Source organism: Artemia sp. Qi Xiang Cuo, chromosome 3 (genome assembly GCF_049724085.1).
Source record: "Artemia sp. Qi Xiang Cuo chromosome 3, ASM4972408v1, whole genome shotgun sequence".
Taxonomy (NCBI): Eukaryota; Metazoa; Arthropoda; class Branchiopoda; order Anostraca; family Artemiidae; genus Artemia; species Artemia sp. Qi Xiang Cuo.
In genome coordinates this window covers 11,590,159-11,607,065 of record NC_142796.1, presented here as the reverse complement: position 1 = coordinate 11,607,065, position 16,907 = coordinate 11,590,159, and the positions used below count along the sequence as shown (strand labels likewise).

Genomic DNA, 16,907 nt, shown 5'->3' with positions numbered 1-16,907 from the left:
TTTCTTAAAATGACTTTACATGCACACAAAACTAAAAACTAAAAAGAACTAAAAGGAACCTTATTCAAACCTGAAGGTTCTAATTGACTTCGCAGGCCACATAAGGGACGGACTAACTTCTATTAAGATAATTTATTTGGAACATTAATAATCTATATTGCTGACTTTTATTAAAATCTTACTCTCTTTCTTTTTTTTCAAACTATTTCCCTCTCCCTTTCTTCCCTTTCCATCTAGCCGGTATGTTGATATTGAGCTTAGCAATTAGGTATATGTTCCCACTGAAACTAGCAATTCTGCGACATGGGCTCCGACAGGGGGACCATGGCCCCCTGAAAATTGGAGATTACAAAGTAATTATAGGAAACCAAAGGAAAGAGAGCAGAATAGGGAAATCAAGGGAAATAACTAGACCCCGGCGCCACACCGATGAGGGAAGACCGGCGGCGGCGGGGCCAAAAACAGCGCGCCGCGCCGCACCGCCGGTAGGACGCCGGTGGCGCGCTGCCGGTAAGATGTCGGCGGCGCGCCGCCGGTGCGATCAATGTTGACCGCAAACATTAATGTTTTCATCAGTCTTTCTCAAATCACAGCTTAAATTTACAACAGATTCGAGCCTAATCATGAGTTCAAAACTTCACAAGTCACTGGCGGGAACTGGTCTTCTTCGTTATTCATCAAGAGAAGTAGAAATCTGGTAGAAACGAAATGGCTGTGGCGTTTCAGAACCCTTGCATAATACGAGTAGTTGAAGTATCTATTAGCTATGTATTGTTAACATAAATAATTATCAAAATTAGTAGTTTTTTTCATCGAGCATTACTGCATATAAACTTCAAATACCGTATCACAAAATTCGTCAGTTATCTGAGTAAAAACTTTGAATATAACTTTGAACTTAGAAACTTAATTTTTTCATAGTGCCCTTTGCTTACATCTATTTTGGCACCTTTAAAACAGTTTAAATAGGCGACTTTGATATTGATTGTTTTTTTTTGGCTCGTTTGGATTCCTAAGAAGCCTTTTTGTATTAAAAACTTGTTTTTAATAACAATTTTAAAAAAATGCATTTTAAAGTTTTTTTTGGCTTCTTTATAGAATATATGTCATGTAGGCTAAGGCTGAACTGCTGCTTTTTCATTGCTTTTGGCTGTTCTTTTGGATATGATTCGTTTTTTCTTTTTGGGATTCATTCCAAATTATAAATTCATAAATACCTAATATCAGTCAAATTATAAACTGCGTCTAAAAGGAGTAAATTTATCAAATTGAAAAATACAAGATGAATACTTCACATGAGAACACGTCAATTACAATGACACAAAAAGCGTTTAATAGTTTATTTGCTATGAAGAAAAATGAAGTGCCAGCTATTTTCTTAGGTAAAAAATGAAAAGCTCATCCGTTTTAAGTGTAATTAAATGAAACAATATGCAGACTGAAGTAGCTCCAGGAAGAAGCTGAAATTCTCTTCCTAGTTTGTGACTTTTAATCCAAGCAAAATATTTGGACACTTAGTATCAGTTATTGAGTTTAAGCTTTGATTTCCGAATACTCACAAGAATTACAAAATTTAAGAAAGTTGCAACAATAAATTACTTGTGTTCAAAGTATCTAAATACTTCTCTTTGATTTCAACCCAGACTCAAAGCTTTTACTATGGTCATTTCCATGGAAATCTCCAAGGAGGGTCTTTTTAAAATAGCTTTCAAGTGTAGTAAGGCATATTTAAGCTTTTGCTTTTCTTCAAAGCTTTGAAAAAAGTGTTATAATATTCCAAATGTTACATTAGTGCATATTTTTGGTAATCATTTGTGGGGTGATCGAATTTTCTAAGCCACTGTAGACGCGTAAGAACGTTGCAACATCTAGTACCCTGAGGTCATAAGACTGTCAAAGACTCCTCCTTGAACCTCCCAAATTGAAAGCCTTTATTATAACCTGACCTTTTAATGTAACTTGGGCACTGGTCCAAGGGCGCCATTGTTACTCGAGCGCAACGTTAGGTGGGGATGTCGATATCGATTTCGTCACGCCAATTCGTTTTAGTGTGAATCTACCTGGTACACAAGAATGAATGTTTTCAAAGTAAACCCGTTTCATCAATAGGAAAAAAAAAACGGATTGGACGCATATGTCCGTTTCCCTTTGGACGATAAAACCATGCAATTGCTGTATCAAGTATAACTCACGAAAATCTTGTTACTTTTGTCAACTTTTCAACTTTTTGGCTTCCCTACTTTCAATAAAAAAAAAAAAATCAAGGTACTATCACTTAAATACAATAACTCCCTATGCCCCCTCCCCTTCTGAATACCATCTTGATAGGATACCGTCTCTGCTTTAACTAAAAAAAAATTAACTTATTGGCACCTCTGCTTAAAAAAATTGAGATATTATCATTTAAATATGATAGCTCAATACCCCCCTCCCCCCTCTGGATACCACCTTGATAGAATGCCGTCTCTGCTTTAAATTAAAAAAAAATGAACTTTTTGGGATCCCTGCTTTCAATAAATAAAATTTCGAGCTATTATCATTTAAATATAATACCTCCCTACCCCCCCTCTGGATACCACCTTGATAGGATACCGTCTCAGCTTTCACTAGAAAAATAATTTACTTTATAATTAACTAGGTCACTATACGGTTCAAACAAACACGCAAAATAACGTTAAACAGCTTAGTGTTCCTTGAAAAAAAATTGAGGGTATAAGTAAAGGGGTACAAAGACAACAACAAAAATATCGAAATTATTTAGATATACCTCAAATTATTGGAAAACTGAGTGATGGATTCGCCATGGCATTCCATAAGATCCAAAGAATGGAATTAAAAGGGAACACACACAAAAGCCAAATAAGGCCAAGAGCCCGTGATAAGTCGCAAAAGACCCAAGACACTGAAAGAGTCCTAATGGGGGGGCCCTGGGTCTATCAAAATAGTTCAATGGTTTCCCGGGGACTTTGGTATCATTTTTTTCTGTCTCCACCTTAAATGAAAAACATAATTATCTTTTTGGCATCCCTGCTTTCAATACAAAAAAGAGGTATTATCATTTAAAAATGATAGCCCCCTATCCCCCCCTATAGGCAATAATTTACAATTTATTTATGAATCATATTTTTGGGGTAACTTTCGGTTCAATCTTTAATTCCCCCATCTTGTACATAGCTTAGTCTATAGCTAAATTTTGTCTCAGCCGAAGTTTGTTTTTGTTTTGTTTTTTGTTTTTTTGGGGGGGGGAGGGGGTAAAAATTTTCCAGAAAGAAGATTGTATTTTCTATCAGGTGTTAAATAATTGAGTATTAAACATTAAGAAAATCTTATCTAAAAACAGCAAAAAAAAAATCTGCAAACTTACAACTCAGCTGTAGAAACAATCTGTCGGCTATCAATTTCAAAATCCAACAAAAGGCTGAAGCTGTATAGTAGTGAATGCGTTCTATAGTTCTATTCAACTTGAAAATAAAATTCTTGACTACGAATGATGTAAGAAATAGCGATTGGGAAACTGCATTCAAAATGATTTAAACTCATTTCATAAAGACGATACTTTTCTTGTCAACATATGAAGAACTGTGTGTATTGCAATATTTGCAATAGCATATTGCATCTGTCTGGCTTTTATGCAAAGTAACAAAAGAGACGAAAATTAATGAACAAGAGAGTAGTGAAGAATTATGGTATGCAAAGTAATATTTGGCAGGGAAAGTCACTGGTGATAAATCGCTAGGGGTGGCATCGTAATTGTGTGATTTTCGGGGATTCGGTGAACCAAATTTTTTTTCGGGGTGACGCATAGATTTTCGGAGAAATACCCGAAAATTCGGGGATAGTGCAAGCTCTGCTTGATTTCTAATCAGGAAAATCGAAATACTAAACCACACGAGAAGGAAAAGCTCCGACTTTGCGGTTGACGCAATAAAGAATTGCCACAAAAATAATTTAAAGTCGACCGAACGCCGCCGCCTCTGCCGGCTGTGGCGTGCCTGCGGTGCGCCGGCGGCGTTATGACACTTCGGTGGCGTTCGACCGGGCCTCTCGGGGGGGGGGTTCGGTCGATCCGCCGGCGCGGCGCCGGGGTCTAGAAATAACACGTGTTGCCCCGTTATCGGCTGCCTGCCAATAGATTTTGACCCTCAATAAGGAAAATATAAGTTCTAATTTGCGACTGAGTGACCCCTAACCAGTTTTCCATAAATATTTTTTTTTTTATATATGATTTGGCTGGAGCAAAAAAAAAAAATCAAATTCTTCATAATTATGAATGGTAAGTAAATAATGATCCTTGTCAATAACGAAAGTATAAGAGCCTAACTATTGATAAAATTCAGTCAAAGAATCAGCTTTTTATGGCGATCCTAAATATGTATTTGTTTATTAGTAATTAGTGCAGTTATTAGAACACAAGAAAGTTCGTATAATTATAAAAGACAAGGAAAACAACTTAATAAGGGGCAATTTCGGTAAGAATATGCTGGCAACTTTTGCTTGCATTTCGAGAGTACCCCTGAGCTGATATATGAAGCCATTAAAACCATTATGCCATTAGAAGCCATTAAGCCATTGAAATGTTTCCCCTGAACGGAATGCTGTGAATTTCTGTATTTTCCCCCTGAACGGATACGTTTCTTGTGTTTTATTATCATTTTTCCCAGGAGTGATTGTTTTTATCTAGTTGTCACTTTGAAACATATTTCATTTTTTACAGTTATAAAGTATAAAGTCGTAAAATATACTGGCATTTGGTATCCAAAGTTAATTTAAAAATATTGAATTAAAAATTTTTATTTGATTTTCTTAATCAAATAAAAATTTACTCTGAACAAACTACATTGATAATGCGTTACTTTCTATAAACACTGAGACTAAAGGCATTAAATATTTTGGTGTTTGATAACCTGATGGTGGGATTTTCCTTGAAATTCTACGACTTCAAGGGGGTCTTTCTCCCTTTTTCGAAAATTAGACACATTTTCTCAGGTTCGTAGCTTTTGATGGGTAAAACTAAACTTAATGAAACTTACATATTTGGAATCAGCATGATAAGTCAATTCATTTGATGTATATATCGATATCAAAATTCCGTTTTTTAGAGTTTCTATTATTATTGATCCGCGTTGCACCTTACTTACAGTTCGTTACCACGAACTGTTTGACTACCCATCAAAATCCAAACAGAGATCATTGAAATACTGATCGTTGTTTATGCGTTACCAAAAGCATTGTATTCATAAAACTCTACTACAGTTTCATGAAATGTAATTAAACAAATAGAAAAGGTTTTTCAACTAAAGTAAGGAGCAAAGTTAAAACTTAAAACAAATATAAATTACTCTGTATATAAGGGGGACTGCCCCCTTCTCAACACCTTGCTCATTAAACAAAAGTTTTTTAGGGCTTTGAATTTTTTTTTTTTTTACAATTGCAAATTTTCTTAACAAATTTGGGAAAAAAGCCGAACTTCGAAGTAAAGAGTAATGAGCTAAGGAGGAGACATCCTCCTTCATACAAAGAACAATCTTTTCAAATAGGTTTCAAATCTGTTCCTTTCTTTCAGTTGAAAAGCTCTTTTTGTTTAATTTATAATTGTTTTCCAAATCATACCAAGGCCAAGCCAAGATATAATTTGAGGTATCGGTCCAGTATATCCCTGGCCAATTGCTTTTAAAATGTGTAATCCAATAATTGCACATTTATCAGTACCGTACTATGTCTAAGTTTTCAATTTAAATTTTGGATAATATATGAACATGCTTAAAAAATTGGCAATGAATACCAATTGTGGTAAAAAGTCTTTTTAATATTACTACTAAGGAATTTCGTTTGAATGAAAAGGTATATTATTGCTTGTATGGATGGAAATTCTGTGAGACTTTTGATCTTCTATATAACCGAAGCCATCACAACCTCTACAATAGGATTTTCTTATCGATAAATGCGTTTGCCTACACACATTTTTTTAAATACATCAAAGTACTTCGTATAAATAAAAGAAGAAAAATATTACCATTTAAAATTGCTGAAAACTAAGTTCCTAGCAGTATTTGCCACCCCAAAGAAATTTCATGGCGGGGCTAATGTGACCTTTTCCATCTCTGTGCTGGTAGATATGGGAATTTAACATTTTTACTGTATAGAGAAACAATTTAATTAATTCCTACTCCCCCCTAACTCTGTCAACATTTATCTGAAGCCTCATGAAGAGTAAGCAGTTTTTCCATTAAAATGTATTTTTGTAGGAATCTACCCTACCCCCAGCTAAACAATGACTCACCCCCACCCCTCTCATTACAGCTGATACGTAATTACAGATAACCAGACGTAGCCTAATTTCATTACAAATAAAACAAATCAACTTGGTTGAATCCAGTACTGTCACCGTGTGGCATTACTTATTTTGCAACTGGGAAGCCTAAAATATAGTTATTGATATTTTAAAATCAACTAGCTTCTCAGGATTTCAATTGATTGCAAATTAGTCCTCTTAAAGTTGTGGTTTGGTGCCCTAAACCACCTAAACTATCACCCAACCACCACTGCTATTTTGGCGTCTGGCCCCCCTGGAAAATGTTTCTGCCGGCGTCCTTGTTCTGCAAAAAGCCTGCAGCTGTGGTTTATACCAAAGTACTAGATACTTATATTATTGGGTTTATTAGTCGCAGGTCTATCCATTTACGGTGCTGGAATTATTATATTACTTGATTTTTTCTTCGAAGGATTGAAACTTGCTTTAAAACAGTAAAATTATCGTTTATTCAACCACCATCCAACATATTTTCAATCTAAAGAACTATGCAAACAAAATTTCAAGAATGTAGTTTTGTTGACGGATAGAATTTAATCTCAGATATGGAATGATAGGAGAATTGTAGTTTTTGTTGATCTTTTAAAACCGCAGAAGAACAGAAAAATATAACATTAAAATTCCCCCTGGCACATAAACCTTAAGTAAAAAAAACAACAAAGAGAAAAATCTTAGTTAAAAAAAAAAAACAAAAAAAAAAAACAGCAAACGAGACTGCGGCCAATGGAGAGAAAAGAAACAAAAATGTAAAACAACACGGATATTTCGCCTGTATCCAAACAAGGCGTCTTCAGCACAAAAGAAACACAAGAGGAACAAGAAAAAAAAAAAAAAACAACCAAGTTAAAACTAAAACACCAATAAAACCACCACCAAAAAAAAAAATAAAAAAATATACAATTGGCACAAACTGATCCACGTAGGGAAAAGATGGTATTATAGAGTTATTTCAGTGAGAGCACAAGAAGAATTGAGGGAAAATAAAACAAACTGGAAATTACTTTAATTATTCTGTTGCGAAATAATCCTTTTATTGGCTATTATTGAAGCAAATCATTTTGGTCTAGCATGTAAAATAGTCCCCTGGTGATTATTTAAAATCTTAACTCCCTTATTGACTGTTGATTCATTCTTTAGAAGATTATCATAAATTGGGTCAATATTTAAATTACCTGTGTCCCTATTTATCGAAAGGTTAGCAAACATGTTTTTTAATTTCTATGGCTTCTCTCGCCCATTGAGTATACCCCTCATCATTTGAAATAGCTAAGGCCTCATCCAATTGTACAAAGTGATCTGGCTGAAACCAAATATGTTTTGCTAAGGCTGAAACAAAAGTTTCCGGAGGCTTGCTTAATTTAAGGTTTTTTTTATTGAATTGCGATGCTTAATAAATCTTTGCACAAATTTCTGACGAGCTCTACTGATATAGAACTTCCCACAAGGACACGAATTCTTATACACCCCACTTATTAATTTTCTCCGGGTTAAATCCTTTCCAGAACTAAAGAAACTACCCATTGGCCTCAACGATTGGAAACATGTATCAATGTTAAATTTACGCAAAATCCGTGAAAGCTTCTCACCCAAACCAGGTACATATGGCAATGAAATGAAAATTTTTGATGCATTTAAATCTGAAGACTGAGAAAACCCAATAACCCTACTATCATGTTTAACACGTCTATTTTCAATTATTTTGTCAATGAACTTAATTGGGTAATTGTTACAAAACAAAATATCCCTCGAGTATAGCAATTCCAAATCCAGAAATTCCTGGGAACAAATTCTAAAGGCGAAGTGAAATTACAACGCCCCGTTTCGCCGACATAGGGTGGCAAGAATGAAAATTCAAATACCTATCATTGTGCGTTGGTTTTCTGTAAATCGAGAAAAGTAAATGGAGATCCCTTTTAATTAATAAAATATCCAGAAAAGGTAATTTATTATTTTCCTCAAACTCAACTGTAAATTTAATATTTGTATCTTGACTTACTTGACTTATGTCCCATCCGTCTTTGAAGGTCATATTGGGGCCTCTTCTTTAACCAGTTCATTGATGTGCCTCCTGTAGGTGCTTCTGTTGTCGGCCAGGCGGCAGAGTTGTGGCAGGTTGTAAGGTGAGAAGTTTTCTTTCCATCTCTTCGGAGGGCGACCTCTGGGTTGAGAACCGTGTACTCGTCCATCGAAGGCTATCTTCGGGAGACGAGTGCTAGCCATGCGTTGGGTATGTCCAAGCCATTTGAGTTGTTGTAGTTTTATTTTGTCCAGTATTGTAAATTTGACTTTCAGATTATGGAGAAGCTTGGAGTTGGAGATTCTGTCATGGAAGGTGATACCAGCGATACGTCATAGGGATTTGGTTTCAAAGGCAGCTAGGCAGCGTTGATCGTCTGTTTTAAGCGTCCAGGATTCACAGGCATAGATGGCGATCGGAATAATGAGGGAGTAGAAGAGTCTCGTTTTGAGAGTTGTTGTTAAGTTCTTATTCCTCCAGATGGATATCAGAGCTTTCAAACTGGAGTTTACAAGTGTCAGGCGTCTCTTGATGTCTTTGAGTTGGTTGTTATCATAAGTAAGTAAGCTCCCAAGGTAGGGGAAGCCTTCCACCCACTCAATGGTACCTTCACCAAGCTGAAGGCTGAGATTTACCTGTGAATCGAATTTGCGTGAACAGCGCATGGCTTTCGTTTTTGAGGTGTTGATTGCCATCCCGAAGAGGTTGGTGGACGAGTGAACGCTGTTAGCCTGAGATTGTAGATCTTGAAGGGACTCGGCTATTAGAACTATGTCATCAGCATAAGCCAGTTTGTCTATCACCACTCCTCCGACAAGGGCGCCGGGCGGGTTATCTGTGAGTGAAAGGGCTGCAGTCAGGAAGAGATTGAACAGCTCCGGTGATATTAGGCAACCTTGAAGTACTCCGGTAGAGGTTTTGAAGCTATCGGTAAGTCCCTCTCCAGTCATGACGTGGCTACTGAACTTCTTATACATGTCTTTGATCAGCGAGATCAGGTCGGATGGGATGCCAAAGTGAAGAAGGATGCACCATAGACCTTCTCTCCATATCCTATCAAAAGCTTGTTTAAAGTCTATAAAAAGGTGGTAGATGCTGTGGCCAAGTTCGCTATACTTTTCTATGATCTGCCGAACAGTGAATATCTGATCAATTGTTGATCTATTAGGTCGGAAGCCGGCTTGGTATTCTGGAATGACCATTGAGGAAATGGCTCGTATACGCCCGAGCATGACTCTTGTGAGGGTTTTTGCGGCATGGCTGGTAAGACTTATTGGGCGGTAGTTGTCGCAGACAGCTTTAGAGCCTTTCTTATGCAGGGGTATTATCGTGGCTTCGCACCAGGGCGAGGGGAAGTGACATTTTTCCCAAACAGCTGTGGCAATTTTGTGGTAAGCCAGTTTGTCTATCACCACTCCTCCGACAAGGGCGCCGGGCGGGTTATCTGTGAGTGAAAGGGCTGCAGTCAGGAAGAGATTGAACAGCTCCGGTGATATTAGGCAACCTTGAAGTACTCCGGTAGAGGTTTTGAAGCTCTCAGTAAGTCCTTCTCCAGTCATGACGTGGCTACTGAACTTCTTATACATGTCTTTGATCAGCGAGATCAGGTTGGATGGGATGCCAAAGTGAAGAAGGATGTGCCATAGACCTTCTCTCCATATCCGATCGAAAGCTTGTTTAAAGTCTATGAAAAGGTGGTAGATGCTGCGGCCAAGTTCGCTATACTTTTCCATGATCTGCCGAACAGTGAATATCTGATCAATTGTTGATCTATTAGGTCGGAAGCCGGCTTGGTATTCTGGAATGACCATTGAGTAAATGGCTCGTATACACCCGAGCACGACTCTGGTGAGGATTTTTGCTGCGTGGCTGGTAAGACATATTGGGCGGTAGTTGTCGCAGACAGCTTTAGAGCCTTTCTTATGAAGGAGGATAATCGTGGTTTCGCACCAGGGCGAGGGGAAGTGACATTTTACCCAAGCAGCTGCGGCAATTTTGTGGTAAAGGTCAAGGAGTGGTTCGCAGTTTACTTTCAGTAGTTCGGGCTGGATTCCATCGGGGCCGGCAGCTTTGTTTGTTCTCAAGTCTCTGATAGCCGCTTCTATTTCAGAGTGATGAGGGGGAAGACTTGGATCTGTAGAGGTTATAGAGAAAGTGTTGAGAATTGTAGGGTCTGGGTGGATGTCCAGATTCAGTTTATTTTTAAAATAGTTTTTCCATCGAGACCGGATTCCGTTTGTGGATTGTATTTGGTTTCCCTGTTTGTCAAGAAGGGAGAACGCTTTGATGTCCTTCTTTTTGGCCAATTCCCGCACTCTTCTATACGTGTAGTGGGGGTCTCCTTTCTTGAAGGTCGATTTAAATTGATCACACGTTTCTTTAATAAAAGCACGATGAGCACTTCTGATGAATTTCTCAACAGCTCGTTTGAGTTGCTTGTACCGGTCCCTACTTTCTTTATCTTGCTTGTTCGTGAGTTGGCGCTTTTCGTTGCAGAGTGAAATGATCTCGTCTGTTATCCAAGGTTTCTGAATGTTTTTTTGGGTACCCAGTGTGGAATGAGCGACATCACATATGATATTTGTGCTGCTAGTCACCGGGTTGTCAATATCTACCTTAGACAGGATAGGTGGAGATCTCGACGTGAGCTCCGAAATTTTTTCGGATAGAATGGTGATATAGGTCATATGTGTGTTTTCGTCTTTCAGTAGATCTACTCGAAACTTGTAGGTTTTCGGAGATAACTTTGAAGTTGTTTTAAGTCTTGTCTTGGACTTAGATATGACAAGTGAGCGATCGCTGTCAAAGTCACCACCAGCTAGCGTGACTGTGTTTAGGAGAGACATCTTCCAACGTCTAGACACGAGGATATAGTCTATTAAGTTTTTAGTTTTTCCATCCGGTGAGGTCCAGGATGTCTTACGGCGAGGTCTGTGCTTTAACAGTGTGTTTGTAATGACTAAATCGCTGTCTCTGCAGAATTCGATAAGGCGTTCTCCTCTTCCGTTCATTTTTCCATGTCCAAATTTGCCCATTACATCTTCGTGTCCTGTGTGGTTGTTTCCGACGGTGGCGTTGAAGTCACCAATGACAAAGATTATGTCCTTTTTAGGGACAGAATCAACCAGACTTTGAAGCTGGAGATAGAAGTTTTCTTTTGAAGTATCCTTGGAAAATGCCTTGTCCTTGATTGAAAACAGTAATAAAAGCAACTTGGAAGATAGTAGCGACAAAACTAACCCTAAGAGGTATTTACCTGGCAACACATGTTCAACAGATGCAGACCAAGTGTCCTCTGATAGGGAAGAAGAGTCTCAAGGCTTTCTAGATCGGGATAATCTCAATGACTTCTCAGTCCTATTCGACGAAGGAAAAGACGAAATTCCACTAGCGCAGTATATTCCAGCATTCACAACTGATTCCATACCACAAGTCGCTCAGGAAAAATTCACCGCCCCAACAAAATGTGGACCAGTTCAGAGACCTTGAACGAGCATCATTCATACCTTCCCTTGTACTCAGATGCAAGTCAACGGGAAAGCTGGAAGCCACATGAATACTTTTTGAAGTACTTCTCTGACCCATTTTTTTTTTTGGACAATGGCTTTTGCAATGAAATGTTATTACTGGAAGGCCACAAAAAAAATTTTTGTCTGATAGGGCCTCCAAACTGAAAGTATTCTTTAAAATTTCTATGGTCATGAGTAACCTGGAGTTTCCTCGTCTAAGAATGTTTTGGAGCACGAGATTTCAAGTCCCTATCATCTGCGAGAAAATGTCTCGAGATCGGTTTTTCAAGCTTAAACAGAATGTGAAGTTCCTTTTGTATGACAAGGTTGACAAAGATACCAAAAAAAAGCGTTGTCATTTAAAAGTGTACCCCCTTCTGACTTTGGTGAAGATTAGAATATAAAGCTTGAGTGAGAACACTTCCTTTGCATTGACAAACAAATGATTCCCTTTGCTTGGTAATGCAGCCTGAAGCCGTACATACTAGATAAGCGAAATCCTTTTAGCTTAAAGAAGTTTGTTTTAGCAGGCTCATCAGCTCTGGTTTGTGATTTCGTAATCTACCTAGGAAAGGCAATATTTAAACCAAAACTAAAAGCTAAAGGTCTAAGTAGTGCCACTTTGCTAAACCTATACCAAAATATAATTGAAGGTGCATATCTTTTCTTTGATAGGTACTTCACTAGCATATCTTTGCTTGAAAAATTATCAGAAAAGCGCAGAAATGCACCCAGCACGCTCATGAAAAATCGATTTGAAGATCTACCAGTGAAGACCGATCGTGAAATAAAGAGAAATGGATGTGGGACGTCCTTTACGTTCACGCGAGAAGATCGAGTTGTAGTCGTTACGTAGTGGTACGACAACAAGCCCATTTTTCTAGCTTCAAGCTGCTATGGTAAAGAACCCGAGCTACCTGTGTCAAGATATAACGACTCTTAAAGAAAATATGTAGATATCCCAAGTCCTCTTGTGGTAGGACAGCACAACAAGTACATGGGCAAAGTCAAACCCTTTGACTACATGGAGTGTTATTACATATTCAGCAGCAGAACAAATAAATGACAATTTTGAGCTATTCCCCATTTCATTGAATTGGTTCTTCAGAATGCCTGGCAACTCAAAAGGCTGGATTCAATCAAAGGGAACAAACCCTACAATCAGCTGATCCACTTCAGTTTTCATGTAGCGGAATATTTTGTTAAAGAGCCTTAGTGATCAACTGATGGTATCTTTAGCAACTGGAAGATGCTAAAAATGAAGATAAACTCGAACAGTTGGCTAAAAAAAGAAAAATATGCCCTGTGTCATCGAGACCAGAAAGCGCATTAAATACACCGCATCGTTCTTGCTTTGATATGATGCTTAATAAGTCAGATTGAACATAGAGGCCTGGATGAAAACTGTAAATAACAATATAATGTGAAGCGCATGATGCTTATTTATGCTTTCAGGTTCGTAAGCACGTTTAAGGCTGTTTCTCGGGTGTCCATAATTGACACAGGTTGTTTTTATGTGTTATGTATGTTGATTGTTTAACTTCTCATGTCATTTTTTAACTCGTATTTTAAAATTATAAGAAATTGATTCACAATGTCCAATAGGTTGTCCTTCCCCCCCGGCCCCCCAGGCTGTAAAAAAAAATAAAACTTTTCATAAATTGGCTTGGTGTATTTTTTTTCATTGGTTAATTACAAAATTAATATTCACCCCGAATCAGGAACATACCCAGGACCCAGGAGGCTAGAGTTTGTTCTTTACTAGGTTCTCCTTAAGGGGAACACCCTTGATATTAATGGGTTGATTTTAAAATAGGCCCATCACTTTTCACTTTGATTTTTTGTTGTTGCTGTCTTCTGTACCTCCTAACAATATTTAATTTCTGACTGACATGTTGGCTTCGAAAATATACTTAACAACAGAGTTGCTTTTGCTGTATCTTGAATGCGTAAAAAATCTTCCTTGTACTCACACATGGTCCGTAAAAGCAAAACTGATTTTTACGAATAGACTTCCTTAAATTAGAGTAAAAAAAGCAAATTTACACATTGTTAGGATTAAGCGGTTAGCTTATGTCGTTAGTTTAAGTGTAAAGGCTAAGCAGGAAGGAGGAATTGAATTCACGGCAGAAATTCTTATTTCAACTGAAACTGCTGATTTTCCACCCTATGACTTGAAATTAAAGAATAAAACGATGATTCTGCTCAGGGGTGGATCCAGTAACTGTTTAGGGGGGGGGGCGCAAAATTGTTTGATCCGAAAAAAAATTAGGGGGGGGGCAAAATAGATTGATCCGATAAACTTGCGTTAGGAGCAAGTTTAGTTAACGCAAACTTGAGTTAATTAAGTAAATTACACTACTTTAGACTACGCTGGGGGGCGCCCCCTGGATCCGCCACTGATTATGCTAATGCCTGTTTTAGATGTTTTAGAGGGCATAGGGATTGGAACAATCCAAAGTCGGAGGTAATGATGCATGAAAATATATGAAGTATATGGATAGATGCCATGTGCGACAACCAGCATCACAACGAATACATCGAATTGTAAATTACATATACGGTTAGAAGAGAAACAACAGTCAGAATTATAACTAAGCAAGGACACTGTTCTGTTTTTCTGAAGAAAAAGAAAAAAACAACAAAGATACCTTAAATGAAACACAACAGAATAAGTTCGGGTTAACAAAAAACAGAAGACCTGTTTCTGTTTCTTTTCTGTTTTTTTGGTAAAAACAGAAAACATCTATTTAAACAGCTGTTTTTTCGAACACTTAAAGCTTCAAGGGAAAAAGCTTTGTAATAAGTTTATTATCAAAAGTTAATAAGAGCATCAATTGTTCAAGCCTTAAAGCTTATCACTTAAAAACATGCGCTATTCCAGAGTTTTGGGCATTGGCCGGGCATACTGCTTTTGTGTGAATTAACCGGCGATGAAATACCGCTTCGCTTGACACACTAGTAGAAGGTATGCTAAGATGCTCTAGAGCAATATCTGGCAGCTCCAGAAAGATTTATCTGTTTTGAGTCCAGAAAGTGATTGGTTCTCCAATCTTCAAACATCAACTTTTATTCTCTCATTAACTTCTCGTCAGGGTTGGCACTTGCCACGGGTAGCGCTTTTCCCGGCCAACACACTTTTGGGAAAGCGTAACACTATTGGAGCAATTTTCACAAAAAAAACAAATTTTCTAATAAAGGGGTGAAAAACTGTCTATACACACACACATCGCCATTCTTTTTTTCTCTATGGTTATTTTCTTCGATTTTCCTGTCCCTTTTCTCCAAAAATGCACTATTATGTCTATACAGCGTCTCCTCAAACTTCCCAGAACTGTATTTTAGTTAGTTGAGATATTTCGATAATCAAATAATTGTCGTGATCAACTTATGCAATCAGCTCAAACTCATTAGTTTTTAAGTAGAACCCATATTTGCTTTGGGAGGGTCCACCCTGATTTTCGGAAGCCATCTTAAACAAAAGTATGAAAGAAAAAAAATTCACGGTAAAAAGACTTTTCTTACTGCCAATTCAAAATTTTTCACTTCTCGCAGCTTAAAAAAGCCCTTTAAGATTAATTATTTCCTAAAATGTATCTGAGACACAAATCAAAAGAAAAATACACGGTTTAAGGGTACACTGCATATTTTTACGGTACTTCGCGCTAGAAACTACTGTTCTAGGCCATCCATTCAATTCATACTTAAGCAAATAAATAAAATGAAATTTCTCAAATTCTGTGTTTAAAAAAAAAACTTAGATCCTTCGCTACCTATTTATTATCTTCTCTTAAATAGGTTTTCAAAGAGATGCAAATATAAGGACAACTGCACTTTTTGATAATTTATTTCGAAAATTACTGTTGCTTTGCGACAGAAAATACTTTCTCCAACCCATACACTTGCTCTATTATAGAAATTGTTACCATTTCAAACTTTTGTTTTAAGAATATGAGTGAGCATGCTTCTGATTGTGTAGGCACGCTTTCATGGTCCATTCCCAACGGAGAAGAGGTAGCGGCACCCTTAACTATAAGTAAATATAAGTACTCAATCTAAGAACACTAATTTTATTTCTTAGCCGAGCCCCCCCCCCTCCAGAAACTAGATCTGCCACTATTTCAAAGGATTGAATATAAAAAAGATTCACTTCCACCCCCCCCCCAGGATTTCTATAAATTTACGCTACAGTATTTATGTAAGTTGATAAAAAAAGAAAAAGATTACCGCAAAGCTCTAAAAGATATACAAGGAATTTCTCCTTGAACGATTAAATACAAAAAAAAGATTAAATACTGAAGCAATCTTCTTCAGGGAAATCATTGGCCAAGTTTCGAGTGGACTAAAATTCAGGAGTGAGTGAAAATTATAAACGAAGACAATGTGCAGAACACAAAGTTCAGGGATGTGCTCTCAGCCCTTAGGAAGGCTTTGTGACATTGTTCCCAGAATCAGTCAAAACGCGGTAAATCTTATCTTTCAGTGAAAACTTACTGATTAAAGCTTGGATTGCTGAACGAATGTTAGTAGCTTTATGAGAATTGTCATTCCGAAGCCATTTGTCATTCATTTGGCCTCTTGAAATAAGAAACACAGTGGTGCAATTTCTGCTCGTTTTCATCTTCCTGGGGTAATAGGCAGTAACACCTATAAAGCCAGATCCTTTTACAGAACCGCAGTCAAAAGTCAAGCTAGACTTCAGTTTAACTTGTTTTTTTTTCTATCAGCAAGACTTATGTGACGATGGATGGTTCCCCAGGATGGTGCTTTCAAGTCCGCTTTTATTTTTATATAAGCTGTTTCATATCTGGCTTATCAATCACAGAAAGTGGCAATTTTTATGCAGAGTAACTTGTTTTGATCGACTGGAAATAAAGAGTGATCGTATGCCTGCTCTTCTTCTTCCAGATTTCGTTGATCTATTGGCCTCTGTGTCATTTGTTTTGCTATCTGGAGCTGTCTATAGGGAAGCAGCCTGACTTGATATATTTTTTGAGTTTGTTTGGGTTTGTTATTTGCTGCACCAGTGGTAGATACTTTATCTTCGTGCATATCAATTCTATACTTCCTT

The 16,907-nt window shown here is 37.5% G+C and overlaps 1 protein-coding gene across 1 annotated transcript; it reads right to left on the bottom strand.

Moving 5' to 3' along the window:
• Window positions 1-264: 264 nt before the first annotated feature.
• On the bottom strand, window positions 265-16,406 carry LOC148953765 (uncharacterized). Its single transcript, XM_089085890.1, has 5 exons — window positions 16,331-16,406; window positions 15,763-15,866; window positions 10,304-11,512; window positions 5,611-5,713; window positions 265-332 (listed from the first exon to the last, which is right to left on the bottom strand). Exons 1-5 carry the CDS (start codon window positions 16,404-16,406, stop codon window positions 265-267), a joined length of 1,560 nt encoding a protein of 519 aa, XP_088942016.1.
• Between the last annotated feature and the right edge of the window lie 501 nt (window positions 16,407-16,907).

Bases quoted from the DNA above. Each gene is read 5' to 3' on its own strand.
- LOC148953765 (XM_089085890.1), bottom strand. From the start codon at position 16,406: ATGAATGACAAATGGCTTCGGAATGACAATTCTCATAAAGCTACTAAC. The intron at 15,867-16,330 runs GTAAGTTTTCAC...ATTTACTTATAG, and splicing joins AGCAATCCAAGCTTTAATCA to TTAAGGGTGCCGCTACCTCT. The intron at 333-5,610 runs GTATGATTTGGA...TCCAATTTTCAG, and splicing joins TATATCTTGGCTTGGCCTTG to GGGGCCATGGTCCCCCTGTC.